General features: G+C 43.6%; 1 protein-coding gene across 1 annotated transcript in view; it reads right to left on the bottom strand.

Moving 5' to 3' along the window:
- Positions 1-4,710: 4,710 nt before the first annotated feature.
- Positions 4,711-11,027, bottom strand: part of LOC114223761 (fibrous sheath-interacting protein 2-like) — a 69,602-nt gene continuing 63,285 nt past the window's right edge. The window contains 4 exon segments of the mRNA XM_088028525.1: positions 4,711-4,740; positions 4,743-4,855; positions 6,714-6,780; positions 9,749-9,792. Of these exon segments, the coding sequence (XP_087884651.1) occupies positions 4,711-4,740; positions 4,743-4,855; positions 6,714-6,780; positions 9,749-9,792 (254 nt within the window).

The following is an 11,027-nucleotide window of genomic DNA, read 5'->3' as shown; positions in this document are numbered from 1 at the left end:
GGGGCCGGCACAACTACGCCAGTACTCCTGCTGATGCTATTTGCTGTGCCGTAATACACCCTCTTGTTCTAAGCCAGTAAGTCTCACTGTCTACCTCCCGCCCTGTGACGTGGTGACAGGTCTAGTCCTTGCTGTCCTTTGTGAGGCTGGACTTCTTCCCTGGTAGCATCTCTGACTCCCAAGTCGCCTGTGAAGGGAGCCCCATGTCTCACAGGAATGGCCTGTCTCAGTGTCCCTGCCACATTCGGGCACTGACGGAAGCTTGGCCTTCGTGGAAATGCAGGGATAACGGATTGCCGCGGCCGCAGCCGCCACCGCTCGTCACCCGCGCCCCGTGCAGTCAGAAATCTGAGAGGTGCACGTACACGCTGCACCAGGCCAAGCCTGACACAACCAGCCAGCAACTGGTTTAACTGATCCCTGGGAACAGTGAATGTTTCCTTGTTCCTTTCATGGATCCACTTCACAGAGGACAGTTGGAATTCATTGGTGGGCAAATTCCCAGTGATCTCAAGGCTAAACAGCCATGTTGAATGAAGTGCTCTTTAAGGACGTTTTTCGGTTCTTGCCGTATCAGCTTTTCTTCCATGGTGGCCTAATTAACACCCTAGTCTGTCTGTCCCTTTTTGCTTCCTCTAACCTACTGGGGCATGTACCTAATAAGTATCTATCTCAGCAGTTTATGGACTCATTGAATCCGAAATTGGAGATAATCCTTATCTGGTATAGGACATGCCTCCTGTAAACATGTTTTGAAGCTCTTTGAAAGGAATAACCTGGTCATCATCTAAGTGGGATTCTAGTGAAGTGTAAAATGCTCTTCCCTGTGCTGTTAGGACCAAAGAATAAAGTTAAATGCTTCCTGATGTCTTTTATTTTATCTGAAAATGTAAACTTTGAAGACATAATTTGGGGTGTGATTATTTGCACTGGAAGGATTTAACCTAGCATTCTTCCTTTACTAAATAAGTGGCTCCTGATTCCTGCAAGTGTTACTGGAAGCTGCATCATAAAATAGATAAGAGCAGGTCATAGTTTTCAGTAGGAAATAATCAACAATTACATTTATGATAAGCATTTGGTATTCTATAAATTAAATATGACCAATAGTATGTCATCAAAGATACATTGGTCTCTAGATAAATCACTAAAAATACAGAAATGATGTGCCAGGTCCTATAAAGGGGCAAAACTGTATGACATATGTTAATTGTTACTCTTAAGTGTATGTGAAAAAAAATTTTTTTAAAATAAAACATGTATCATGCAGATATATGGCTGTTGTGATTGTATATTTAAATTAAGGCCAGTATACTCTCTACAATGAACTTCAGTCAAAAACGTGACTACCTTTTGCCAGCTTAGGCTTTAGAAGAGTACCTTGGGGATGATTGGAGATGACCTAGCCTCATTAAAGAAGCCATTTTAAAAAGTGAACTGATGTTTTCCTTTTCGTCATGCCTCATAAGAAACTGAGGTATTAGATACCATTCCATTTGGCTTAGAAGAGGGTTACAAGTGGCTTAAGAGGTGATGTTGATAATGAGTATGATGATGTTTCTTCAAGAGAAAGGCATTTATTAGCAAGTAGCTAACAACAGAAAAAAACCCTCATGATTATTAAATTAAACCTCTAACTTCTTTAGATTTTTTTTTAAAGATTTTATTTATTTATTTGAGAGAGAGAGAACAGAGGGAGAGTGAGAGGGAGAAGCAGACTCCCCACCGAGCAGGGAGCCCGATGCGGGGCTTGATCCCAGACCCTGAGATCATGACCTGAGCCGAAGGCAGACACCCAACCCGCTGAGCCACCCAGGTGCCCCAGATTTTTTATTAGTATGCCATATGATTACCAAATCATAAAGTATACTCTGGTTGTTGTCAGAGCACACATCTTATTTTGCAGGCTGGTTTTGCTTCTTTCAAATGTGCATTTCTGTTTGTTTAGGTTGTCACTAATCCTTGTCATTTTCAGTGTCTATATAGCATTCTTTCTTGTTAATAGGCTGTCCAGTTCCCCCCGCTTGGATTGTTTTAATTTTTCATCATGATTAATACTACTGTTATGAAAATTTTTATACAGAGTCCTTTTTAAATTTTTCCTTTTGTATTATTCCCTTGGACCACATTCCCCCAAAGGGGTGTTACCAGATCCAAAAGTGCAGACAGAACCATAGCTTGTCTTATTGTTAGATTGCTTTCCAGAAAGATCAAATTTGTGGCGCCATCAGCACTGTAGAGTTCAAATATAATTTTTCCCCTACATTCTGGACAACACTGGAATTTATCATTTCCTTTTTTTCTTCTCTGGAAGGTATATTGTGATAACTTCAGGTTATTCTAATTTGCATTTTCTTCCATTGCAAGTGAAGCTGTGCATCTTTACTTTTAGTACTTTCATCTATTCCTATACATTTAGATGGTTCCATCTCCAAGGAGTGTAGCTACTAGCTCAAACATGCTTAGTGTATTTTGACCAGCAGTCTTTGAATTGCTATGGTAGGCATCTTTCCTCCCATTATGGGGCTCACCTTTTGGCATTTAGCTCATTTGACAAAAAAACATTTGTTTAAAATGAGGTCCGACTTTATTTGAAGCTACAAATGCAACCGTAGAAACAGACCAAATCAGTGGCTTGGGACAATAGTATCTGTCAAATAGCATGGTTGCATTCTCTCTCTCTCCTTCCTTTCTCACCTCCCTCCACCTCTTCCTTTCTCTGTTTTCTGCTTTTAGGAGGGATCCATTGGTAAAAGAGATTGCTTCTTTTTTTTATTATTTTATTTATTTATTTGAGAGAGAGAGAGAATGAGAGGAGAGGGTCAGAGGGAGAAGCAGACTCCCCGCTGAGCAGGGAGCCCGATGCGGGACTCGATCCTGGGACCCCAGGATCATGACCTGAGCCGAAGGCAGTCGCTTAACCAACTGAGCCACCCAGGCGCCCAAAAGAGATTGCTTCTGGAGAGCAGAGCCAGGTAGCAGCTAGAAGAGCAGAGGTGAAGAGGCTTACTTTTCATTGCACCATTTGTACTTTTGACTTCAAACTGGATTCGTATTACTTATTAGTAAAGACAAATTAAATCCATATGTAAGATTAGTATTTGTCATTATTGTGAACCATTACAAAATGACTTTAAAACTTAGGCTGCTGCATGTGATGAATTTCAGTATGTAGGGGAAGGAATGAGGGAGCAGATGAAGGTGGCCAACTTGGGAATAGGTGATATTTGGGCAGAACTGCCTGCCATTTTATTTGCAAAAGTTCAGTTAACATAACATTTATGGACTATAGGTACAACATAAAAGAAATGTACTTGCCTGGAAATATTTCCCCAGGGAGTTTTGGATAAGGCTGGGACCTTCCTCTGACCTCTAACTTTTTGGATGAAGTTGGGGTATGAGAATGACTAGTTGAGTGATTCTCTTCCTGTTAGTGCATAGAGGGAGGCCGGAGTGGTGGTTTCAGTACCAGAGTGGTGTTTCTGTCTCATGGAAGCAGTTTCTAGCCAAGCACTGTGTTTGAAGCCAGGTGGCAGGTACAGGTTCTGATTTGCTCTTTGTGATTCCTTGACTTTGGTGTTCTAGAAGGGACCTATCCTTTCTCCATCAATGGAGTTTTTTTTTTTTTTTAAGATTTTATTTATTTGTCAGAGAGCAGAAGCAGGGGGAGTGGCAGGCAGAGGGAGAAGCAGGCTCCTCACTGAGCAGGGAGCCCGATGCGGGGCTCGATCCCAGGACCCTGGGATCATGACCTGAGCCAAAGGCAGACGCTCAACCCACTGAGCCACCCAGGTGTCCCCATCAATGGAATTTTGGCAAGTGCAGGAGCAGAGATGTGACTGGAAAGCATGAGCTCCCTCTGGCCACTTCGGTGGTTCATGTGTCTTGAAGGGGCCAAGAGGATAACTGGAGGCTTCAAAACCCCTCTGAGGAGTCAGAGCCTTGCCTTGCCCTAGGTATTTGTGGATAGACGTTGGAACTGAACTTTCAGGGAATTCTTCTCCTGATCTGAATGGGCTACTGCCCATGAAGCCATGTACTAACTAGACTGACACTCTCGAATGAAGGAGCCGCTAGCTCCACATGGCTATTTAAATGGAGATAAAATGAAAAATTCAGTTCTCCTTTACTTATACTAGTGACTAAATAGCCATGTGGAGCTAGCGGCTACTGTATTGGAATGAAAATGTGGCCAGAGGGAGTATATCTATATATCGATGTACCTCTGCATGTGTGTGTGCCATTTCCATCATTGTAGAAGATTCCACTGGACAACACTGAATTAGATCATCCAGACATGGTGGCTTTATATGCAGCTCTGGCACCAGAGGTGAAAGCCTTCCTGGTGCTTTCCAGACCTACCTGCCCTTTGAGGATTGCCTCAATTCCAGTTCCTTTTGGTTTTAAGTTAGTCTTCTCATCCCAGCAAGGCTTCAGTGCCCTCAAGAGCAGAGATTGAGTCCCACTGGCAGATGTATCTCGATGGGAGGCACAGTCCCTCTTTTTGTGCCAAATGCCTATCAGAAGCATTTATCAAATCCTTCTTTTTTCCAGTTGCCTTTTTGTACATTCTTTGTTCTTATTTATTTATAAGAATTTAAAAGTATTTGTAAGAATCAGTGTGTAGGACACAATGTCATGTTTTAAAAACCATTTTTTTTTTGAGGAAGGTCAAAAAAAACAACTTTATTGATGTTAGCTGTCGCAGCCTCAGCTTCTGTCCTGGTTGGGGGGTGTGGGGGTGAGGAAGATTTGGAAACATTGGCATTAGATCTTGAAAATACTTTGGACAGAGCTGATGATACCTTCTTCATCATTTCAGACCCCTGTTTGGAAGTACTGGGCTTATCAGCGTCTGTGAACAAACCAAAAGAGAAATCTGGTCATTTATTATTGGGCTTTCCAATTAAGGCTGTCAGGCTGGGGGTGATGATTTAGGATTCAGAAAGAAGCATTTATATAATAACTTTTGAGTTTTAAAGTGCTTTCACAGAGACTCTTAAAGTTTTTTTTTAAAAATATTTTATTTATATATTTGAGAGAGAGAGTGAAAGCATGATGGGGGGCAGGGTCAGAGGAAGAAGCAGACTGCCTGCTGAGCAGGGAGCCCGATGCGGGACTCGATCATGGGACTCCAGCATCATGACCTGAGCTGAAGGCAGACACTTAACCGACTGAGCCACCCAGGCGCCCCCCCCTCCTTTTTAAAAAGTTTTTAATTATCATTCCTGGGTAGTTAATACACAGTGGCATATGACTTTCAGGGATACAGTATAGTGATTCAACAATTCTATATATTACTCAGTACTCATCATGATAACACACTCTTTATTTGCTCCTTCTGATCCCCCTTCGGAAGGAAAGCAGAGACATTCAGTGAGGTTGGATGCCTCATGTCAGAGGGCCTTACTTGGCACTAGAGCCCAGGCTCTGGTTTGCAGCTCTGTCCTCCCTGCACGTGATGCTTCTCAAGCCAGCTCAGCAGTACCTTCTCCCTCATCCAAAATAGCCTGAGGAGCTGACTCCACAAGAAAAGGTAACTTCCAGTTCTCAACAGTGTGAGCATCCGTTTCAGAATGTCCAGGTAAAAGCAGCAGTGCATTAAAAAAGGTTATCGTTTCTGACTTGCTTTGGGTAAATTTTCAGTTGACTGACCCCAAATGATCTGTTTGTTGTGTGAGCTATAAAGGACTTGTGTGGCCAATAAGAGTCTCCATTTGGACCCATTTCTTCTGCACCACTTGTTTTGTGCAAATCATATCATAGTTTATGTTAACAGAATGATTACTCTGTCTATAAGGACAGAAATGAGCATTTATCTGTGTTGCTGATGCATCATGACAGGATGTCATGAAAAGACACAGGGCAATAAAGCATAGACTTTCTTGTTTCCAGTAAATGACAAAGTTCTCCTCTAGCTTTTGCAGTTACCTAGCTTTTAATCTCCAGCCATATAACCTTGGGAATCTCAGGAATCTATGATTAAAAGTAAGGTAGGAGACAGCAAATTTGCTCCCAAATAAGGGGGAAAATTTAGCTTTTCAAAGTAATAATGCAGTACTGGATTGTGCTAGTAGTTGACAAAATAAGAACCACCTAGAAATTAGTCAGGAAAAAGTCAAAATCTGCAGAGGCAAAGATAAAGGCTTGAGTGGAGAGATCTACGGTCTGAAAAAGCAAGCCAACGACTTTTAGTTACAGGTTTGAGACATGCGCTACAAGGCCATATTTGGGAAATCTCACTGGAGGGGAAAAAATGAAGATTTGTTTTAGCAATCTGAAGATCTTGTTAAGAATGCAGATGCCGGGATCCCATTTCCCAGAGATACGAACTGGGCCGCTCTGGGAGGGGCCAGGATTCTGTATTGCTAATAAGCATCCTGGGTGATCGTGACACAAGCGAGCCGTCACTGAACAACACTTTGGGACACTGCCCTGGGACATGGTGCTTCACAGGGTGGATGTGAGAAAAGCACTTAGCAGAATGCCTGATAAATGTTACTGCTAGGGACTGTCACCCCTTTGCTGGGAGGTTCAACTGAGAACTGCATACCAACTTGCAAATCACAATCTATATACATAGTAATATTATTGCAACCCCATACTGGTGGCGGGGGAGGGTGCAAGGCAGGAGCCACTCACTGCAGGGGGAGTGAATATATTTAGAATGACATCATTGAAAGCTTTATTAGAAAGTCATAAATATGTTGTACCTGAAGTGCCATCATTTGAAGAATACAGGCTGGCCAGAGCACTTTCGCGTTGATAGAGGGTGATAAACTGCCAAGACAGAGGTGAAATACTAGCTTAAGCCTCTGTCCTTTATTGGACAGCAAACACCAGAAGTACCTAGAAACCCTCAAGGGACAAAGCACAACCATGTGGCATTTGTACACCCCAGTGTTGGTGTTCTGCAGTCTCAAAAGAATAATTCTCTGGGATTTTGGCTGTTCCTAGGCATGACTTCTCGATTTTTGTCAATTATGACACCCAGGATTGGCTCCAGGCTTGGACATGCACTGCCCCTATAGGATCATTTCAAGGGCTCAAGTGTCCCAGGTTGCAAAAAATGCCAGCCATGCATGCCCCAGCCCCCTCCTGGGGCTTGGAATAAATGACATGTTTTAGATACTTCTCTGAGAGAAGGTAATGGTGGGGGGGGTCTTTAGGGGAGAAGGGGGAAAAGGGATGTCCAATTCACTACCTCAGTCTTCCTTTAAATAGTTCTTAACAGTTGTGAGGTGTGGAGCAAGTCAGTGGCCGTGGGGCTGCAGGAACATGGAGGCGGTAGGGCAGGGACAGTGGCTCGGATGCTGGCTCTGCTCTATGGACTTTTATCACCACCTAGGATGCAGAAGCGGCCTGATCCCAGAAGGACAGGCTGCAGGGTAGCCACTCCATGGTGGCGGCAGTTAAAAAGGAAGTAGCAGATCCATGAACTGAGGAATAAATGCGTGCAAGATGAGAGAAGTTGTGTTTTATATCGATGGGGCGGAGTATTATTGTAAAAGTTGACTCTAATTCTTCTAAGAGGATTCAAGGCAGCTTATGGATTAAGACATTGCAAAATAGGATATTTAAAGGGATCAGCCGGGACAGGGACAATCTAAAGAACTGGTTCTCAACACTAGCAGCACAAGAGAACCATCTGGATAAATATTAAAAATAGGCATGCTTTGGCCCCACCCCAATTGAACAGGAACCCCTGAGGGTGGGGCAAGCATTTATCTGTTTTCTAAGCTATCCAGGTGACTCTTAATGTGCAGCCAGGCTGAGCGCTCCTGGTCTAAAGGAAGGTGGGGGGTGGGTGCTTCTGAATGGCCTGACATGAGTAGGTAGAGTCAATGGTTTGCAATGTTGGCTATCCATTAAAATCACCTGGGCAGCCTTTAGAACTCCCCAGGCCCAGGCTGCGACCCAGACCAATCAGAATCTCTGGGGCTGAGGCCTGGGAATCCATTTTTAAAGTTTGCCGGATGATTCCAATGTGCAGCCAGGATCGAGAACCTCTGTGTAGTAGTTCCCAAATATGGCTATACATCTGACTAATGGGGAGAGGGCTAGGGAACTCCCAACATAGAGATTAAATTTGGCTCTGATGGCTAAGGCTATTCTTTCAAAAAAATGTTTGTTGGCCTTCTACTATATTTCAGTCCTGTGTTAGGTGTTGGGCATACAGTTATGAACAAAACAAAGCCCTTGCCATCATGAAGCTTATTATAAAGTCGACCAGAGGATGAGAGCAGGAATATTTGTCTGCTTTCTTTACTGCTGAATCTCCGGTGCTTGGCACATAGTAGGCACTTGATAAAAAACTTGTTAAATGAATGAATGGTTGACTGAATAGTGACTTAAGTGCTGTGAAGAAAAATAAAGCAGGGTAAGGGAAGATAGTGTGTGTGTTTCCATCTTACATGGGGTGGTCACAGAAGGCCTCACAGAGATGGTGACTCTTGAGCAAAGACTGGCAGGAGATGGGGGAGGAAGACACACAGCTATCTGGGGATAGTTGTGTCCCTGGCAAAGGAAGAGCAAGTGCAAAGGCCCTGAGGTGAAGCTTGCTTGGCAGTTTAGGGGAGCAGTAAGGAGGCCAGTGTGGCTGGAGGAGTGACAGTGAGTGGACAGAGGGGTAACAGAGTGACATACGGGTAATGGGGGTTGGGAAGAGAGAGGGTGGGCAGCTCATATTAGGGCCCTGTAGACTACAGCAAGGCCTTTGGCATTAAGGGGAACATGATGGCTTCTTTTTCTGTGTCTTGATGCTGGAGAGTGTATGTATTCATGTGTACAGTGACTAATGTTTACCTGGAGCTGAATGCAAGCAGAAATTTCTGTGCTACTCTATAAAGAATGCTGAATATCTTAGTGGATCAGGCCTTTAACTACAATTTACAATGGGAAAAAACTCAGCAAGCAAGAAGGACAGTCAGCAAGGAGTCACAATGAGCCAGGGAATCAGCTTGGCAATGGAAAAGCCTGTCAGCAGGCCTCCAGACTCGCCTCTAAGTGATGCCTGAGGTTGTCAAATAGATGTTACTGTTGCTAAATGAGAAGTGTCTAGAAAACCGACGGGGGGTGTATGAGAGGGTGTGTGTACACGCTCACTGGGGAGCAGTTAGAGTAAACCTAGAGGAAAGCAAAAGTGATATGAAACAGAGAAGAGGGTCCAGGCAGATCTGTGGCTTCAGCCATTACTGGAAACTTCCTAAGAGCACCTTAGGGAAGGGGAATTTCTTGGGATCACACTGAGGAGTTGGCCAGACATTTGGAAAGCTGACTACGAAGGGTCAGTGCTCAGGGACATTTGGAAGTAGTTGGAAGCAGCACTCATTTCCCTCAAGCAGTGCCCCTTCCTCTTCAGAGCATCTGTTCTCTCCCTGCCCTCACCAGGTCCCTTGCCTGGGCCTACCTGGGAGTGTACTATGACTCACTCCTGTTCAGCTTTTCTCTAGAGGCTGCAGGAACCAAACTGAGTGGCATTGTGCTAAGGTGCTAAGGGGGCCATGGCTTACTTGGTGCATTTGCATAAGGACAATAACCCAAATGCGAGGATTTCGATGAAGGGATTTTCAGGCACCAGGGGTTGGCCCCAGCTGGGAGAGATTTGTGTGTGGGAAGGTGTGAACAAGGGAATGGTTCCTCAGGCCCCTCAAAGCATGACACACAAGCAGTCCCTTATTTGAAGGGAGTCCCTTATTTCTGTAGGGGCTTCACTAGCCACAATAAGGGGCCAGTGAAAAATATTTACCTTAATACTGCTTGCATTCTCCAGATCTGGATATTCAAAACTTTCTGTGGTCAAAATACAATATTGGAAATTAGTTATTTCAGAGATGTACAAATTTGGACACGAAAATTACCTCAAGAGTTTTATCAAAGAACTGCAGAAGTTAGGCAAACAGAAAAAGCTGAAAAGAGGTGAGATTCCCTAGAATTCTGGGCACAGGTCTTGACTCTACTCCCAAACTGGGAAAGATGGGGCATGATGTGGTGGGAAGAGCACCGGCCAGAACATCAGGGAAGGCTGGGGCTGTACAACTAGCATCCTTGCACAACAACTCTGTGGGCTTCTTTGTTCATCTGTAAAATGAGAAATTAGGCCATGGGTGATTTCTAAGGACCCCCACAGCTCTCTGGTTGTAGACAGTTGAAAAGAACTGAATGAGGCTGCCAGCTAAAGGAATGCTAGAAAGGAAGGTGGCTGGTCTTAGGAAATGGTTACTTCCTGTGAAAATTAGCAGAGCGCTGAGGCATTATCCTGAATTCCAGGAGACATTGGGGATTGAAATTTGGCCTAAGGAGGTAGAAATGATACCAAGAGGGAAGTTTCCAAAAGACCCACAGCGAGGGAGGGAACGAGCAGTAAAAGGAGAAATGGACTTGTTTGGGAGTCAGAAAAACTGTGTTTGAATCTTAGCTTCACTATCTAAAGCTCTGTGAATACGGTGAGTTCTAACTTCTCTGACTCTGTTTCCTCATATGTACAATGGGGATGTGACTACTTTCTCACAAGAGGGCCAGGTGAAGTAATGTGTATTTGATATACATTTTATACATGTGTAGTCATAAAGGACCAAGATGAGAAGATCCTGGATTAACCTTTGAGCCAAGGATTCTAGAAAAAAATATAGTAAAACCTCAGTTACCTTGAAAATGAGAGAGATCCCATTACTTGAATTATGTGATGAAATTGGTTAACCAGAATATCCACTCAATTTTATTATCAGTTGCTAGTTGTTCAAAAGTGTCTGAATGTATTTTCCTATTTTAGGAAGTCTTGTACACTGTACATATTTGCACTGACTTTTTTTGGTGATTGGGGCCATTTGGGTTTATCTGGGCCATCATTCCAATATAATTTTTAAGCATCTAGGCTAAATGCATGGCATCCCTTCTAGATATATCTAAGAAGTTGTTTTGATAAAGAGGGAATGAAAAAATTCCAGAGTTCCAGATGGTCAGAGTCAAGTTGAGATTTTATTGTCTCTTCTGTGAAACGAAGAATTCGTATTGCCAGCCCTGACCTC

The sequence above is a fragment of the Eumetopias jubatus genome, unplaced genomic scaffold (assembly GCF_037043125.1).
Source record: "Eumetopias jubatus isolate StellerSeaLion01/CBP00866 unplaced genomic scaffold, mEumJub1_p1.0 scaffold_11, whole genome shotgun sequence".
NCBI lineage: Eukaryota > Metazoa > Chordata > Mammalia > Carnivora > Otariidae > Eumetopias > Eumetopias jubatus.
This window is presented reverse-complemented; position numbering and strand designations above follow the sequence as displayed.